This window comes from Bubalus bubalis, chromosome 1 (genome assembly GCF_019923935.1).
Source record: "Bubalus bubalis isolate 160015118507 breed Murrah chromosome 1, NDDB_SH_1, whole genome shotgun sequence".
NCBI lineage: Eukaryota > Metazoa > Chordata > Mammalia > Artiodactyla > Bovidae > Bubalus > Bubalus bubalis.
In genome coordinates this window covers 14,295,476-14,313,178 of record NC_059157.1, presented here as the reverse complement: position 1 = coordinate 14,313,178, position 17,703 = coordinate 14,295,476, and the positions used below count along the sequence as shown (strand labels likewise).

The 17,703-nt window shown below is 40.7% G+C and overlaps 1 protein-coding gene across 9 annotated transcripts in view; it reads left to right on the top strand.

Moving 5' to 3' along the window:
* Positions 1 to 17,703, top strand: part of UNC5D (unc-5 netrin receptor D) — a 627,582-nt gene that overhangs the window by 500,548 nt on the left and 109,331 nt on the right. For 6 of the 9 annotated variants that reach the window (XM_006058428.3, XM_006058425.3, XM_006058427.3 and 3 more), the window contains 3 exons: positions 4,577 to 4,757; positions 5,626 to 5,793; positions 7,772 to 7,936. In XM_006058428.3, coding sequence (XP_006058490.3) covers positions 4,577 to 4,757; positions 5,626 to 5,793; positions 7,772 to 7,936 — 514 coding nt within the window. The remainder of the gene's footprint in view (positions 1 to 4,576; positions 4,758 to 5,625; positions 5,794 to 7,771; positions 7,937 to 17,703) is intronic. The other 3 variants (XM_044933531.1, XM_044933431.1, XM_044933503.1) reach the window with 1 other exon arrangement.

Here is a 17,703-nt window from a genome sequence, read left to right as displayed (position 1 = left end):
TTTTAATTTATTATTTTTTTTTTGGCTGTCCTGGGGTTTACATTGCTGCGTGCGGACTTCTCTGGTTGTGGCGGGCAGGGGCTACTCTCTACTTGCTGTGCACGGGTGGCCAAACTCATTGCGGTGGCTTCTCTTGTTGCAGAACACAGGCTCTAGGCATGCAGGCTATGCATAAACACACACGTGTTATTTTTCAGATTCTTTTCCCACATAGGTTATTATACAATATAGAGTATAGTCCCCTGTGGTATACAGGTTTTTTTGTTTGTTTGTTTGTTTTAAGTCCCCAGTCATATCTGACTCTTTGTGACCCCATGAATTGTTTATTATGTATATATATAGATAGAAAGATATAGATATATATAGTGTGTGTGTATCTGTTATTCCCAAACTCCTAATTTGTCCATTCCCCCTTTCCCCTTTGGTAACCCTAAGTTTGTTTTCTATGTCTGTGAGTCTATTTCTGTTTTGTATATAAAGTTCATTTGTATCTTTTTAAAAAATTTCTACATGTAAATGATATCATAAGATATATATATATATGCTCACATATCATATACCATATGATCAAATAAGCTTTAATTTGAGGAAGCAGTATATGGCTAAATATACATTTGAATACTACTGTGCCATATGAGTAAAAGACTTTTATAAGCTAACGTTGTTGTTTTTCAGATTAATAAAGACCTTTTCCTTTATGTGCCACAGTTAATCACCAGGAAGGGAAAAAAACAGCTGCCCCAAGTCTTTTTTCAAAACCTCTGCAGCATATTGCATTTTCTTCCAGTCATTTTTAAAGAATATGTATGTTTGTGATTTCTTTTTTTGTTGTTTTTACAAATTTATGATTGCACTAAACACACAGTTTTGCAGTTTGACTCTTTCATGCATTATGAGCATTTTCAGGATTTTCACTAGTTGAAATCATGACCTTTAGAGCTATACAATATTAAATTGAATTATTGAATCATGATTTATTTAAATAGAGCTCTGCCATACTTTTTTTCTCTTTCTTTTTTGCAACTAAAAATAGTTTATTGTGTTTAAATCCTTGTTTGTAGCCCCAGTAATTTTCTTTGGCAAATTCTTGAGATCACAATTACAAGAACAAAAGGCTTACTGTCTTTAAACCTGTTAGATGGAGATAATAATAGGAAGAAAATTAAAGCAGGACACAGGGAGCAAGGGGACCTTGCTATATTAGAGAAGGGTTGTCAGGCAAGACCTCTCTAAGGAGGCAGCATTTGATTAGAGACCTGAATGAAAGGTGGGGCCTCGCAGGCCAGGCCTTCTGGGCAGAGGAAGCAGCAGGTGTTAAGGCCCTGAGATAGGAACTTGCTATGAATTTTCTAGAACATGAAGGAGTCCAGTAGGCCTGGAGTAGAGTGCACAGAGGTTACTTGGGGAATCTAAGGTGGGAAATTAACTAGGGGGCAGACCAAGAAGGACTTTCTTAGCCATGGTAAGGATGTGCAGTTTTGTTCTGAGTGGAGTCAAAGCTGTAGAATGATTTGGACCCAGAAAAGGATATGACCTAATCCCTTCGTGGAGAATCCACTATGGAGGCAGGAATGGAAGCACCAGAGAGATCATAGTTAAGAGGCTATTAGTGTCTTCCAAAAAGGAGATAATCATAGAGCAGCAATAGCAGAAATGCCTGGTACTCTGTAAGTTCAATTAAAAAAATACTGTATGTGTGTGTGCCTGTGTACATTTGTGTCATTTTCATGTTTGTTCTTTGGGTAGGAACAATGTCTTTATATTGTTGTTCACCTTTTCTTTAGTGGTATAAAATATTTATTGAGTTGTTTAATTAGCGTGTGTTTTTTCCGTCTTATTTTGGATGACATTTTATCATCAACTGATAATGAGAGCATGAGTGAGTGATTCAGATTATAAACCTCAGATCATCAGATTATTACCATTTTATATATCAGATCTGTGGCAAATATTATCCTCGTGTGTTGACCACTTCATTTTGTGCATGGGGTATTTTTATATAAGTTTTTAATTTGGAACCAGACCTCTGCTTAATGATTGTGGCTTTAATTTCCTCTGGGCCCAGATTTCCTTTGGAAAGCTTTCTTTGATTTCCAGGTGCTGCGCCTACTTTGGTTTCTGTTTCGAGGGCCTCTGCCCTCAGGGTCATTTCCTCACTAGAAATGATTTACTTATGGACCATGGCCAGACTTTCCCAACTTCCTGACCAGCTGTTTGCCGGGGGAAGGATGAAAAAAGAAGATGGCTTAAGGTGGAGACAGGAGGGAATGGCTTTGTAGGTGCTAGAAATGGAAAGGGTAGGAAATTAACAATCAGAAAACCAAACAGTCTGCTCTCAGAATTTCTGAGAGTTTCCCAGACCTGCTTTAAGCTGACCGATTTGTTCTCTCCAGTGACACAGCAATGATGGTGGTGTAAAAAACCCAATCCAATCGGCTTAACATAAATAAATGTTTTATCACAGATATTGCCGGCAACTCTTACTTTCTGGTGGCAATGTGGATTTACTTCTTTTCTTATAAATTTATTTCTTTGGATGTTCTGGGTCTTAGTTGCCACACGTGGGATCTTTTTAGCCGCATCATGTGGAGTCTAGTTCCCTGACCAGGGATTGAACCCAGGCCCCCTGTATTGGGGGCACAGAGTCTTAGCCACTGGACCACCAGGGAAGTCCCTAGATGTACTTGTTTCCATCTTAACCATTAAATGTAAGGTCCATGAAAGAAGAGGTTATGCTGGTTTTGTTTATCTCACTTTATTCAACTCTCAGGATGACCTCTGATGTTCAGTAAATGTTGGAATATTTATCAGTTGAATGAATGAATGGCTGGAACATATGAAGTGTTACTGGGGAGTGGAGGATATTTTGTAATGGACTGGTGGTCAGATTGTTTTAAAACTGGCTCCACTGCCCTGCTTCGTTAAACAGAGCAGTGCTTTTGGACTCTGCTTTTGGACATCATTAGTTCTTATACCCAAGGCTGGCACATGGTGATGCCTTGAGGAGCTGCTGGGGTTGAAGTAAGCTTGCCTCCTTACTTCATGGTCCTGCACCATGTTGCTTTTTCAGCTCTTGTACATGTTTTAAAGCAGTTCTCAGATCTCTTTTGGCTATTTTGGCATTATTTTCTTTTCTAAAAATCTGCCTCATCTAGGACTGATTTTGGATTGACTGATGGCTTCTGGTATTCTATACTCTCATTCTTGGGCTGGTTCTTGGGATAAATATTAAAGTATCAGTATAGGTTTTCTTCTGGTAAATAAATCCCTTTTAATGGGAGCCAAAAATATTTATTAAACCAAATTGCTAACAGGTGTCACTTGATTATTGGCAATAAATTATAATTGTTTACATTTAAAGATGAAATGAGACATCCTCTAAAGCCAACTTTCAATCTATGTTAGTGGTGGGCAGGGTACGTGAAAAGAACCCGGATGCATGTACTTACGTGTGAGGTCTTTTTGGTGTAGTGACTGCTTTCTTGGTTAAATTAAAGTTTTGATGTGTCTGTTAGATTCCTGTGTATAACACATAATGATAACTAGAGCTAAATGGTTCTTGTCAAACAGGAGCTGTGTACGGTGCTACCAAGATGGCACAAGAGAGTGGAGATGTTTAGATGTAGAAGCAGAAGACAGCATGGGAAAGGCAGGCAGCTGGATCAGGGAAGCCTGGTCTGCATGATGAATTAGGGGATGTAGGGACGGTGTGCCCCAGCTTCTGGGAGGATGAAGATCCAGGGAGCAGAAGGTCCCTCTGTGGCTTCCTCAGGTATCCAGGGAAAAAGTACTTTCGGCCAAGGATACGTTTAAGGTGGAACTGGAAAGAGAGAAATAGATACTCTAGGAGCAAGTCAGAGGAAACAAACCAGAGATGGGACTAGTCTAAACTCAGAGGACGTGAAAAGTGAGGTCCTTTGGAAGGGAGGCTGGGGCTTAAATGTGTCGGGTATCTGATCTGACCTAAACATCTGTTGAATCACTAAAGGAGTAACATAAATGATCACCAAATAAACATATCCCTGAAACCAGGGAACACTGAGATCTGAGTCTCATTTCTGTGTTTCTGATTACCCAAATCTATGTTGTTGTTGCTTAAATGCAAACAATATGAGCTTCAAACCTTGTCTGACAACATAATACCCTCTCTGCACAGAGTCCAAGCTCTACCTATATGTGTTGCTTTTTCTGATCTCCATTTTGGGCCAGTTATTGGAGTATCATCATCATCATCATCATCATCAGAGTTGTAACATGATGAAATATAATGAAATGACCTAATTACAGTCTTTTCTCTCTTCTATTGCATTTTTAGAAAATAGGTCAAAGTCAATAGGATGCTTATATTCTTTTCCCACCTCCAGTTTATTAACTGGAGTATTTATGTCCTGAATATACCAAATGAATGAAAAGGATGGTGTATGGAATAAAGATTAAAAAGATAGCATTCGTGTTGCCATTCTGTGTTATGTACATCTCTCTTCCATATGCTCTAACTACTCATTTTCCGATTCCAGAAAAGTTTTGTGTGTGTATGTGTGTTTAATGACTTGTAAACATTCCTGACTTCCGATAGGTGGAATGGCTGAAAAACGAGGAGCCCATAGACTCTGAACAAGATGAGCACATTGACACCAGGGCAGACCACAACCTCATCATCCGGCAGGCGCGGCTCTCAGACTCTGGGAATTACACTTGCATGGCGGCCAACATTGTAGCCAAGAGGAGGAGCCTGTCGGCTACAGTGGTGGTTTATGGTAAGACCAGCCCAAAGGCCTGGAGTGGATAGAGAGGATAGAAAGCAGAGGGGTAGAGGGAGGTGCATTTCCTTAGAACTTTCTGTGTCTAGCACTGAAGGGACTCCAGCGGGTTTCCATTACAGCGCCATCTCCTGCCTCAGCCCATTGGTAGGTGACGCCTATAGCCGTGAATGTATTTGCTCTTTCATCCAAGATTAGACTTCCGGGGGATAGTGAGTGACATTTTCAATCTATTTTCAAAAGAACTTTAAAAGACGCTTCTTTGCCTCCATTGTGTTTACATTTGAAAAGAATCCAGGTGAGCAACTTCTGCTTCCCACTCTTCCCAAACCCAACATCCACCCCATCATCCCCAGACTTGGCTATTCGCAGTTCCTCTTCTGGCATATGAAATCCACCAAAAACAAACATGACTATTTGCTGAATAGCTCAGGTAATGGATAAGTGAAATTCCCAGCTATTGAAGAAAGCACTGCCTTCCACAGTAGAAGAGCCCTGGGATTGACGTTTGAAGCACTGAAAGTTAATGGAAATTCAGATGCTGGTATTTTCTTCTTCTCCTCTGGAGTTGCAAGTGCTGTAGAGATATGTTGATGACTTCTTCCTCTGGTTCATCATTTCCTTGCAAAGCAAAGTCTCTGTGTCCCTCCTATGGTCTACAGAAGAGTAGACTGGGAGGTGGAGACTAGATCAGCCCCACAGTTGCCACACAGTGGGGCAGCCAGTGAGGGTCCCCACTGGTCTCTTGGTCCCTGGATGCCCAACTCACAACACCTGGCAAGTGGCTTGCACATAGTAGGCAATCAGTAAAAACCTCTTTCCTTTTTTTTTTTTTTCTTCTCCCCTCCCCATTTTTCTCTCTCAGTGAATGGAGGCTGGTCTTCCTGGACAGAGTGGTCAGCCTGCAATGTTCCCTGTGGGAGAGGATGGCAGAAACGTTCCCGGACCTGCACCAACCCAGCTCCTCTCAATGGTGGAGCCTTTTGTGAGGGAATGTCAGTGCAGAAAATAACCTGCACTGCTCTCTGTCCTGGTGAGATATGCGTAGATTTCCTTTCCCCTTCTCATCCACCACCACGGTCGAGCTGGTGTGAAGCGTTCAGTAGAACCTACCTTCCCAAAGTCAACATCTTCCAAGTTCTTAGAGCCTTTGTCCAGAGTATTGACCCGGAAGTAATTGTAATAGCAAGAACATGGATGAAATACCTCTATGTGGGGGCATAGTTTTTCTCTTCATACTCAGATTACCCTAGACACTCAACATCAGTAAGCCAAATGTTTTTATGTATTTTTATACTACCAGTGTTTGATTGGGCCAAGCCATGCCCTTCTCTCCTTGGGTTCTCCCATTGTGTAGCATTCATCTGTATAATAGGGTGTAGTGAATTGCCTTTGAGCACAAAACAGGTACCAAATACTTGACCTTTTATCATCAGTCATCATTCAACTAACCTCATCAGGTTTACCTTTGCATTTAAGACAATGCAATTGGCAGAGATTGCATCACAGCCATTTCTATTTTACATTTGGGCTATGATTGCCTTCCTTTCTGAATAGAGGCTTCATTTACCAAATATGGCTTTTACAAGTTCTTTTGCTCATCTTACTGGCTGTAACCCAATGTATACGATGAGAAGTAGATGAGCCAGAAGATGATTTTTTGAATGGGAAGCATATTCTCCCACTGAGAAGTAAATGGATCCTGGGTCTCACATGCATGATCCAACATTAAGTCCAAGGACACTGGACCAGAGACTTGTGTCTTTAAAATTGCAAATCTAGTACCACTCAAAGCTAAGGTGAGGCTTTTGCCAGTTGCCTGTGCTTGGAGTTTCATTTTGAATTTGTATTCAGTACACATTTATTGAGTGCTTACTATGTGCAGGTACTGTGCAAGACACATTTACACAAACAATGTCCTTTAGTTTTGTGTTGTGAGTTTTATGATTCCCCAATTGACAGAAATAGTAAAGTCAGGCTAAGTGCTTGCTTAGGGTGGCTCAGCCAAAATGTTGACAGAACCAAGACAAGGACTCAGATATTTTGCTTCAAATTTAGTATTTTTATTTTACCCTATACTGGGCTTCCCAGGTGGTTCAGTGGTAAACAATCTGCCTGCCAGTGCAGAAGACACAGGTTCAATTCCTGGATCAGGAAGATCCCCTGGAGAAGGAAAGGGCAACCCACTCCAGTATTCTTGCCTGGGAAATCTCATGGACAGAGGAGCCTGGCGGACTACAGTCCGTGGGGTCACAAAGAGTCAGACACGACTGAGCGGCTGAGCATGCATATGCTCTTGACTAGTCACTCTAGATTAAAAATGGCAATATCTTCAATAACCCACATAAGCACGGTTGCCCTATTCCTAGGAGGTAGTAAAACAATTGCTTCCAACAGCTGCCATAATCTCTAGGGTTGTTTTTTAGAGGAATTAAGTTCAGTTTGTTCGTTTCTACATACAGCAGCAATCTATGACCCAAGAAATTCTATCTATGTAAGTCTTGGTATCTTGGGGCTTGGCTGACCTGTTTTAGTTTAATACTATCAATATATATGGGTTTAACTTTTTATTATTGAGGGGCTTTTAGGACTTAAAGAGCATTTATTCTACTTTCTGTTCTAAACTGTCAACCCACAAGGAAGTAGTGATTACCAGTGGTTCTTGCACAGAGTGTATCTGTCCATCTAAGTGCACTTGGGCATAAAAGATGGGGAAAGAATGGATAATGACATGATTAGCTAACCTGAGGGCACGGGTAATTCACATGTTTGCCCAAATTCAGTCATTGGTCTCATCCTGCAATAGCAAGAGAATTACACTACTGCTGTTGTTCGCCTGTCTCTTTAGGAAAGAAACCATGGAGAGAAGATAAACAGATATATTATTTTCTTTCTGTGGTGGTGGTGATTGCTTTAAAATCTAGCTCTAAGAACCACAGTGGCCTTGGGGTGAGTCTCCTGACAGCTGTCAGATGCAGTCTAACGATGGCTCCTTCTGTTTCCCTTTGAAGTGGACGGGAGCTGGGAAGTGTGGAGTGAGTGGTCGGTCTGCAGCCCGGAGTGCGAGCATCTGCGGATCCGAGAATGCACAGCCCCCGCCCCGAGAAACGGGGGCAAATTCTGCGAAGGTCTAAGCCAGGAATCAGAGAACTGCACAGACGGCCTTTGCATCCTAGGTAAGAGCTTACGGTACACATCTTCTGTGTCTGTCCATCATAGGAAAAGATGCTATGATAATGCCAGGACCATTGATTCCGTGAAACCAGTTCCCAGAAAACAAAATCCCCCAGAGCAAAAAGAAAACGGGTGGAAAGTGTCAAAGAGCAGACAAATAGGTCACTTTAAACATTGTTACCACTGTCAGTTCCACCCGTGCCTATATTTACCGTGATTGTAACTAGATATGGTTGGGAGAGAAATGATGTAGGCAAATGTGTTAGACTTTGGGGCTTAGCAGTTCTTTTCTTACAGGGGCCATTGTCTTTAGGTTTGGTGAAATTCCGATCTGGATCAACGTAGGCTTGTTTTTCTCCCAAGAATTGTACCAGACTCTAAAGCATTTCGTAATCCTCAGAGGCCACGGGACATGCAGTGTGACCAAGGGACATGCATTCTGACTGTTACCTTACAGATGGGGGGAAATACAGCACCAAGGAGGTGGCTGGGTTTGTCTCAAATTGATGTGGCATGGCCCAAAATAGAATGCCCATTTCAGAACTTCCAAGCTTTTGCGTTATTCCTGAGGTTATGTTTTAACAAGTGACTGTCTGCCTGGGTATGAAACCATTGGAGGATTAAATAGAACCACACAGAGGTGAGTTTTAATTTGGTGGTATCCCTTACTAGCTTTGTGATCTAGGGGAAGTCACTCAACTGCTTAACTTCTATGAATTGTACCAAAAGTACCCCAAAAGTGCCTATTTTTGGTTATCTCCTGGGCCCAGCATTAAAAGAATATATTTTGAATATTTCATGGCACAGAATAGGTGCTCAATAAATAGCAATCCCTTCTCTGCTTGCCCATTGAGATGTGCTAAAGGGTATATTGATTTTTCTTAGATCCTTCAAAAACAAGAGATTCGAGGCGTACCTATTCTTTAGAACTAGGTTGCCTTCTAGGATGATATCCAGCAAAAAATAATGTAGTTCAATAATTTGTCATCTTTTCAGGAATATGTGTCACTTTTTATTTAGGAAGATTATAGTATGAAGGAGGCATCTAAGTTGTATTTATTTTTCGGTGTCAGTATGACTAGCTATGCTTGAAAGCAAGCCTCTACAAACAATTATATTTTCAAAATAAGTCAAAATGGTTAATGCATTAGTTAAAATGATCAGTACATTTGCTCAGTTCAAGTACTGAGTAATCTGCATATGTCAGATACAATACAAAGGTCTGTAATTAAAGAGAACCAAATCTTGGGCTTGCCTGGTGGCTCAGATGGTAAAGAATCTGCCTACAATGCAGAAGACCTGGGTTAAGTCCCTGGGTCGGGACGATCCCCTGGGGAAGGGAATGACTACTCCCTATAGTATTCTTGCCTGGAGAATCCCATAGACAGAGGAGCCTGGCAGGCTGCAGTCCATAGGATCGCAAAGATTCAGAGAAGACTAAGCGACTAATACTTTAACTTTAAACCCACCATCTCAGTAGTGAAAGGGCCTTGCTCTCTAGTAAATATACCATCACAATCAAGATAGACAATGTTGCCATTCATCCCCAAAGTTTGCTTGCGTTCTTCTGCAGTCATTTCTTTTCCCCTACCCCTAAGCACCACTTTTCTGCTTTCTTTCAGTAGTCATAATGCATTTGACATTCCTTCATTCTGCTGCACCTATCAGTAACTAACTTTTTATTTTTGTTAAATAGCGTTCCACATTATGGATCTACCGCAATGTTTATCCTTTCACCAGGTGACAGGCATAGAGTTGCTTCCGTCTGGGGGCTCCTATGAACAAAGCTGCTATGAACCCTTGTGTACAGACCTTGTGTGGACATGTATGTTCATTTCTTTTGGGTAAATACCTAGAAATGGGATTAGTGGTCCATATCATAATTAGGTATTTAATGATATAAGAACCTTTCTGAAAGAACTGTAATCGTTAAAATTTTTACCACTAGGATGTAACTGTGCTGGTTGTTCCACATCTTTGTTAGCACTTATTATTGGTCATTTTAAATTAAGTCATTCTAACGAATACGTAGATTTTTTTTTATTGTAACTTGCACTTCCATAATGGCTAATGATATTGAGCAGATTTTCATTTGTTAATTGGTCATTTATCTGTGTTTGCTGATGAAATGTCTGTTCCATTCTTTTCAAATATACAGTGACAACACAAACTCATTAGCAAGAGGTTTAAGGAAATGTGTTTCTGGCTACCCTTGACCAGCACCGGATATATCTGAAATACACCTTTAAGTTGTGACTATTTCTTGACATGTTTCTTAACATTGATTAGGACTATAGTTAAGACAATAATCTCATATATCTTCTAAAAAGCCCTTGACAGCATAACTGTGAGGCTACTGGTTATAGTTTAGATGATCATTAGATACTTTTGAAATATTAGAAATAAAAAATAGAAATAAGAGAATACTGATTGAAGTATTATAGAACTATTATAGTACATAGTAATAACCTTCCCTGCCTGCCTGCTCAGTTGCTTCTGCTGCTGCTGCTAAGTTGCTTCAGTCGTGTCCGACTCTGTGCGACCCCAGAGACGGCAGCCCACCAGGCTCCCCCGTCCCTGGGATTCTTCAGGCAAGAACACTGGAGTGGGTTGCCATTTGCTTCTCCAATGCATGAAAGTGAAAAGTGAAAGTGAAGTCGCTCAGTTGTGTCTGACTCCTAGCGACCCCATGGACTGCAGCCCACCAGGCTCGTCCTTCTGTGGGATTTTCCAGGCAAGAGTACTGGAGTGGGGTGCCATTGCCCTGTGGTATCCAATTCTTTGCAATCCCATGGACTGCAGCCCACCAGGCTCCTGTCCTAGAATCCTGTCCAGGGGATTCTCCAGGCAAGAGTACTGGAGAGGGTTCCATGCCTCCCTCCAGGGGATCTTCCCAACCCAGGGATCGAACCTGTGTCTCTTATGTCTCCTGTATCAGCAGGCAGGTTCTTTACCACTAGCGCCATCTAACAACCACCAGTTGGACTTGAGCTTAGGGAAAATTCTATAAATATCAAGCTTCAACCTTCGTTGACTGAAATTTAGAGTTCCTGATTGAAGACAGACAATGGTTAGCTCCAAATGTGAGGAAAAAAATGATCAAATATGTGAATATTATTTATTTGTACTTATATTGTTAGCTGAGTAAGAGGATTCTGACCAGTCCAGATCCCAGTTTTAAAATCTGAAATATTGTATTCACCAGCGTTCTCCAGAGAAACAGAACCAATACGATACATACATAAGATACAGGATATACACATACATATATAAAGATATTCATTATAAGAAACTGGCTCATATTATTATAGAAGCTGGCAAATCCAGAGTCTGTAGCACCAATGTCCCAGTTCAGAAGCTGTCAGGCAGGAGTCTCTCTTACCTGGGAAGGTCAGGCATTCAAATGATTAGGTGCAGCCCACACACAGTGTGGAGGGCAATTTGCTTTTTTCAGCCTGCTTATTGCAACTTTTGGCAACCCACTCCAGTGTTCTTGCCTGGAGAATCCCAGGGACGGGGGAGCCTGGTGGGCTGCCATCTATGGGGTCGCACAGAGTCGGACACGACTGAAGTGACTTAGCATAGCATTGCAACTTTGGTCTCATCTGAAAACACCCTCACAGACTAATGTTTGACCAAATATTTGGGTACCTGATGGCCTGCTCAGGTTGATACATGAAATTAACCATCCCAGATGCATGTGTACCTGTGAAGTTCCAAAGCCTAGCTCCTTCCTTAAAGCCAATCAAGCCGAGGTTCGGGCAGTTACTTTGTTACTGAATGAAACCCTCCTATGAACCTGGGCCATGTGTGGTCTTCTGTCTTACATGTGCAATTTAGTGAGTATTCTGTTTCCATTTGCCAGTAGTGGAAATAAGATGAGCAGAACGGTGGGTTTTAGAATATGTTCAGCATTGGAGGTGGAGAGCTCTGTTAAATCCCCTCATGAGTTTAAAACGCTATGTAAGCCTTTTCTTTCTGCTCAATCTCTTCATTCCCCTATTCCCTTTTCTACTTAAGAATGGGTTAGTCTAGCATTCTTTGCCTCTGTCGTATGCATATTAAGATGTCTGTCAAACATGATCACAGAGACTCTTGATGGTTACAATGACTAAGCTTTTTGATGGAAAAATTGAAGCCTGTGAAATCATAGATGTGAATGAGATGTATTTATACATCAGTGGGAAAGGAGTGTGTTTCTAAGAGCCTAACACTGGGATACAGTCTGCCCTTTAAGACACAGAGTGGGTCCCATGTCAGCAAAGATGAAGCACATTTGACTGTGTCTGCAAGAATCAATGAACAGCAGTCTAGTTAGATGGTGCCAACCTTACTCTGTGCTTCTGGTTGGTACTCTGCTGAAGTGCTCTTGGTGAAACTAGCTGTGCTCTCGGGATGGAGATCCAATGAAGGCTGGGTTTGATTAAAATAGCATTTGGCAACAGCTTTATGGAGCAGTCACTTTGTGAAAGATCTGGGTCATGTTCCAATTGGGGAATTTCCTTCATTTGATATTTTTTTTTCCTTTTATGCCAGACACAACCCTGAAGCAAGTCCTCAATTCCCCAACTTCTCTTGGCAGTTTCACAGTGACATTGCTTGGCTCTTGGATGACCTACAATTCTTTAATTTTTACTTAGCTCTCAACAAAGCATCTGGATTTCCTTTATTGTCCCTGAGAGCTGCATTTCTTCTAGAGACGGAGCTGCCAGCTCTGAACGATCGCTTTAATACTGGGGTATGATTGTTGCTTGGTCAGTTGTGACTGAGGCACAGGACCGTAGTGTTATGCTAGCACAGATGGCCACACCGAAATGCTCCCAACAAGGAAATAAATGCCCCAAGACTGGTGACGTTAGGCAATTGATGCCAATAGCAGTGAGTGCGAGGTTCCAAATTGCAAGCATAAACTAAACATCCAGTGCCTTTATGCTGGAACTGTTCTTTTCCAGGAAGATAATTATGTAGAATGCCTGTCGAGAGATGGGAACTTGTGGATCCATGTTTTCTAAGCTTTAACCTCAGAATCAGGTAGCTTTCTAACTGCGGTCCTTTCCACTTACTGAACTTAGCTGCCTCTGTGCTTGGAGGATCACTGATACGTACATGTAAATGACATGTGCATTCCTCATTGGCAGGAACTGTAGGGTGAACATGGTGGGGTGTTTAGTTTGAATCGGAGAAGTAAGGGGAACCTGTTCCCCACACTTTTTATTCCAGCAGATAGAAAACTAAAGGCTTTGCCTTCAGAAGTTTAAGTGAATTCGCTTCAGACAGGATTAGTGCCCAGATGGGCAGTGATGATGAACCCAGAGAAATGCCACAGGGGCCTGAAAGGGAAGCTTCATGTCTGAGCTACCTGATGGCTAATCCGTCCTTCTTGTCAGGATGTGAGATAGGTCAGTTCAACATTGACAGTTCAGAAACAGAAAGAGCAGTTACACGGTGCTTTGTTTTCATTTCTGATGGGTACGCTGATAAGAAAAGTTGGAGTTGACGGTTTGGAAACCTCATCAAGGATAAAGACATCCCATACAATAGCAGGTTCAAATAAACATCCCCAAGCTGCATCTCCAATCTATCCACATTGTCTGTTGAGCTATCTACTTACATGACCGAAAAGGTGAACCTGTAATCACATCAAAGGAAACGTTGCTTTGGTAAGCATTTTTCCCTTGGATCATTCTAAACCTCATTGTTATCCATTACAGTAATTACCTGGGTTCCTTCCCTGTATTTTCTAGGGCACTGAATAAGAAAATGTTCATTCCAGGGTTGGCTGAGTGCATCTGAAACAACTCTTAGTTTTTGCTGGTGGTTTACCAAATGTCTGCTTTGTATATGGGATTATAACAGATGGACGTCCCTTTATTAAAACAAAATCCACACATCCTTCCTTTGGGCAAAGAGTCAGGACTCACAGGACTCATTCTTCAACTTTTTGTTGGATAAGTTCATGTTTCAGGGCCCACTGCATTACACAGCTGCCTGATTGTAGTATCGTAAAATTGTAGTATCACAAAAAAATAAAACTGGCATCAGCAAGATAACATAGTAGCACAGTGCATTAAGTCGTCATGAAGTTTCCTACTGCTTGCTAATTCTCCCAAGGAGTTTTAATATTAAAAGCCCATTCCCACTCCATTTATAGTATATAGTAGGTATCCCTTTTTACATAAAGATTTCTCCTAGAAATACCCAATAACTGCCTCTCTGCATAACAAACAATTGATTAATTCAGAGTTGTCTTTATGTATTCTGCATAGAAGATGCAGATATAATATTGCACACCCACAGGAGTAATAAGAATGTAGATTTGGACACATATGGTATCATTAGCAGCTTAGCCACAGCCTTCCCCCAATGCCCCAGTAAAAACTCTCCCACGATGAGACCCAGTAAGAAGACCAGAGAATAACATTCTTTAATGAGAGAGGCTGAAGTGGCTCATAACTGAAGTTTCCCGTGTGCTTAATTAAAAAAGAAAATAGAGATAGCTTAATACTCACGTGTCTTAGTGAAGGCATTTTTAAAAGATTCTACAAGGCTAAAACTGTTCCATTTGTGCCTCATGATAAGAGGACCTGAACTCAAGTACCACATCCTAAGTGGACCTGAGCATAAAAAAGGCAAAAGAATGAACCGTATACAACAAATCACTGTAAAATGTCTCTGCTTTGTTATCCACCCCCTGTGGATTTTCTCTATTTATGCCTTGTTAACAAGAAGATAAAGACATCTGATTGTCTTTTTGAGCATAATCCACCTTCCAAATAAGGATTGATCTTCATCCATTGGCCAATGATTGATATGTATTTAGTAAACTATTTAAAAGAAAAAACAACCTGGCCTCAGGCGTAGAAAAAGAACTTATGATTACCGATGGGGAAAGTGGAAGAGGGATAAATTAGGAGTTTGAGATTAACATATACACACTACTGTATATAAAATAGATAAATAACATGACCTACTATATAGCACAGAGAAATGCAGTCAATATTTTGTAATTACCTCTAAGGGAAAGAATCTGAAGAAGAATATGTATAAATATGTATAGATAGATAGATAGATTTACTGTATACCTGAAACTAACAAAACATTGTAAATCAACTATACTTCAATTAAAAAAACAAAAAACATTGGCCTTTCTTACCAACCAGTTCTGAAACAAGTACTTAAGATGCTTTTTGTATGCAGGAAATGTTCATTCTGTCATCACCTTTACTTTATTCCTTCATAAACCAGTGCCACACATACAGAGTCATAACAAAGTAACCTACTTAAGAACTTCTTTCTCAGCTAATACATCAGCGCAATTGGTCCGTTTCTTTCTTCCACTTTGTCCTATTCCTATCAACTACCCGCCCCACAAGCATATTTTAATATGAACTTTTACACTGTGCTTACATTCTTTGAATGTGTTTGGACAGGAAGTACTTTGTCATGAGACAGAAACATTTCTAGAAGATTGTTTATTTGACACATCTTGTTAACTTTGTTCATTTTATGGGAGGAATTGAAATAAAACACTTCCACTGTAAATAGGAAGGACTTTTGAATTAAATTTGGGCAGCTGGAGAGCAGGATACATTACCTCCAAGATCACATTACTCAGAAAGGGTACACACATCACCAAGAAAACTCAATAGACAGACAAGAAGGGATGCCCACGACAGTGTGAACTGGAGGCAGAAAACCCAATAGAAAGCTTAAAGACATTTCTTCAGGAAGTGAAATTTTAGCCACAGTTGGTGGGCATACAAATACATGACAAAGAAAAAAGAAATGTTTGGTAGATGGCATCCCCAGAGAAGTCACTGGCTCTGAACTCAGGATGTGAGAAGGTCCAGAGGTTGAGTTGCCATGAGGGCTGGCCAGGGTGGGCCTGGGTTGAGCTGGCATTGAGAGCAAAGACTGCAGGGACTTCAGTGTCCTCTGTGGTCCTGAGTTGAGATGCTCTCTTTCTAAAATGTGAAAAATGACCATGAACCTAGAATTGAAAGAAATGAGGGAGCTGAGCCTACAGGATCTGAACATTCATCCTATAGATAGCAATCAGGTCCAAGAACCTGGGCTCTGGGGTCAGATTGCTTAAGTTTGAATTTTGGTTGCTAGGCTGTGAGAAAATTTCTTCATTTCTCAAAGCCTAAATATACTCATCTAGAAAATAAAAGTTATAATAATGCCTATTGGGACTTCCCTGGCAGTCCATTGGTTGGGACTCTGAGTTTCCAATGCAGGGGGCACATGTTTGACCCTTGGTGAGAGAACTGGGATCCCACGTGCCCCATGGTTCAGCCAAATAAATAAATAATAAAACCTTCCTTTAAAAATAAAAAGTATTAGTGCTTATTACAAAGAGTTCCTTTGAGGAGGAAATTACTTAATCCATGCAAAGTATTGGATATCTACAGTAAGCGCTCCATTTGTGTAAATAATAATGTGTATGTGTGTGTGTTCACATTATTATTCTAGTAATGGGATTCTTCCTGTTGCAGAAAAAGTAGGTTTTCCATTTTCTCCAGAAGTATTGACAAATGACACTGTAGATATTTTGTTAAAACCTTTCCTAATACATCTGACTAATATTTCTTTGTAGCAACTAGTTCTGAGTGGTTATTTGAGATGTACTATAAGGAAACAGCTTACAAGAACCCTAACAGCCTGGTATCAAACCAAAGGGTCAGCATCCTTTCTGAGAAACATCTCATGAGCATTGGGTTGGCCAAAAGATTGGTGGAACCTTTTGGCCAACCCAATAACTGAATGAACAGCTCTTGATTTTCCAGTCTTCCTTTGCAGATGGGGTTTAGTTCTAAGGAGGAGACAGACCAGGTGATCTCTGAGGTCCTAAGTCCTAAATTCTGTGATTCTAGTTAAAAATAACTCAAGGTGAATGCCCAGGAGAAAGGTCTTGATCCCCAAGTGAGAAAATCATTCCACATTATACTGACCGTTTCCCACGTGTTATGAAATAGATGTGTCCTAACAACTGTGTTAGAAAATAAAGCAGATTCTAAGTTGCCAACACACACTTAAAAATCCTTTCTCATTAGGGGAAAATAAATCCACCATACACACTACTGGACTTTACAGCAATCTACGGATTCCAGGGTTATCCTCCTGGTCCAGCCATTCTGAATCAGTGATATTTGTTACCAGTTAGCATTCCCCTTGTTCCTTATCCCCCCATCCTCAAATTAGCAGTTTTGCCCTGTTTTTTGCTTTGTTTTGTTTTTAATATGAAGTAGAGGGACTTTTCTGGCAGTCCAGTGGCTAAGAATTCACCTTCCAGTGCAGGGGGTACCACAGGTTCCATCTCTGTTGGGGAGGTAAGGTCCCACAAGCCTCGTGGTCAAAAAAAAACACAAACATAAAACAGATTTGCAATATTGTAGCAAATTCAATAAAGACTTTAACAGTGGTCAAGATCAAAAAAAAAACTTTTAAAAAGTTCATTTAAAATATATAGATCATATTTTTCAATAACTAATGCTATCCAGAGTCCCTTATGGTCAGGAAGTTTCCAAAATGTAGGCTTCTGTCCTATCAAACAAACTCTCTCCACTTCATTAGTTCTGTGTATTCCAGACCCTACCTCTCTCTGCAGTATATTTATTTAATCAGGGCTCAACAAAACCCTAGGTAAGAAATATTAGTCTGGCCTAGAGAAAGATTTAATGTCTGAGATCATAGAGTGGACCAACCATAAAAGAAATGGCAAGAACCCAATCAGGGAAGTGATTTAAAACAGAGTAATCTACTCTTG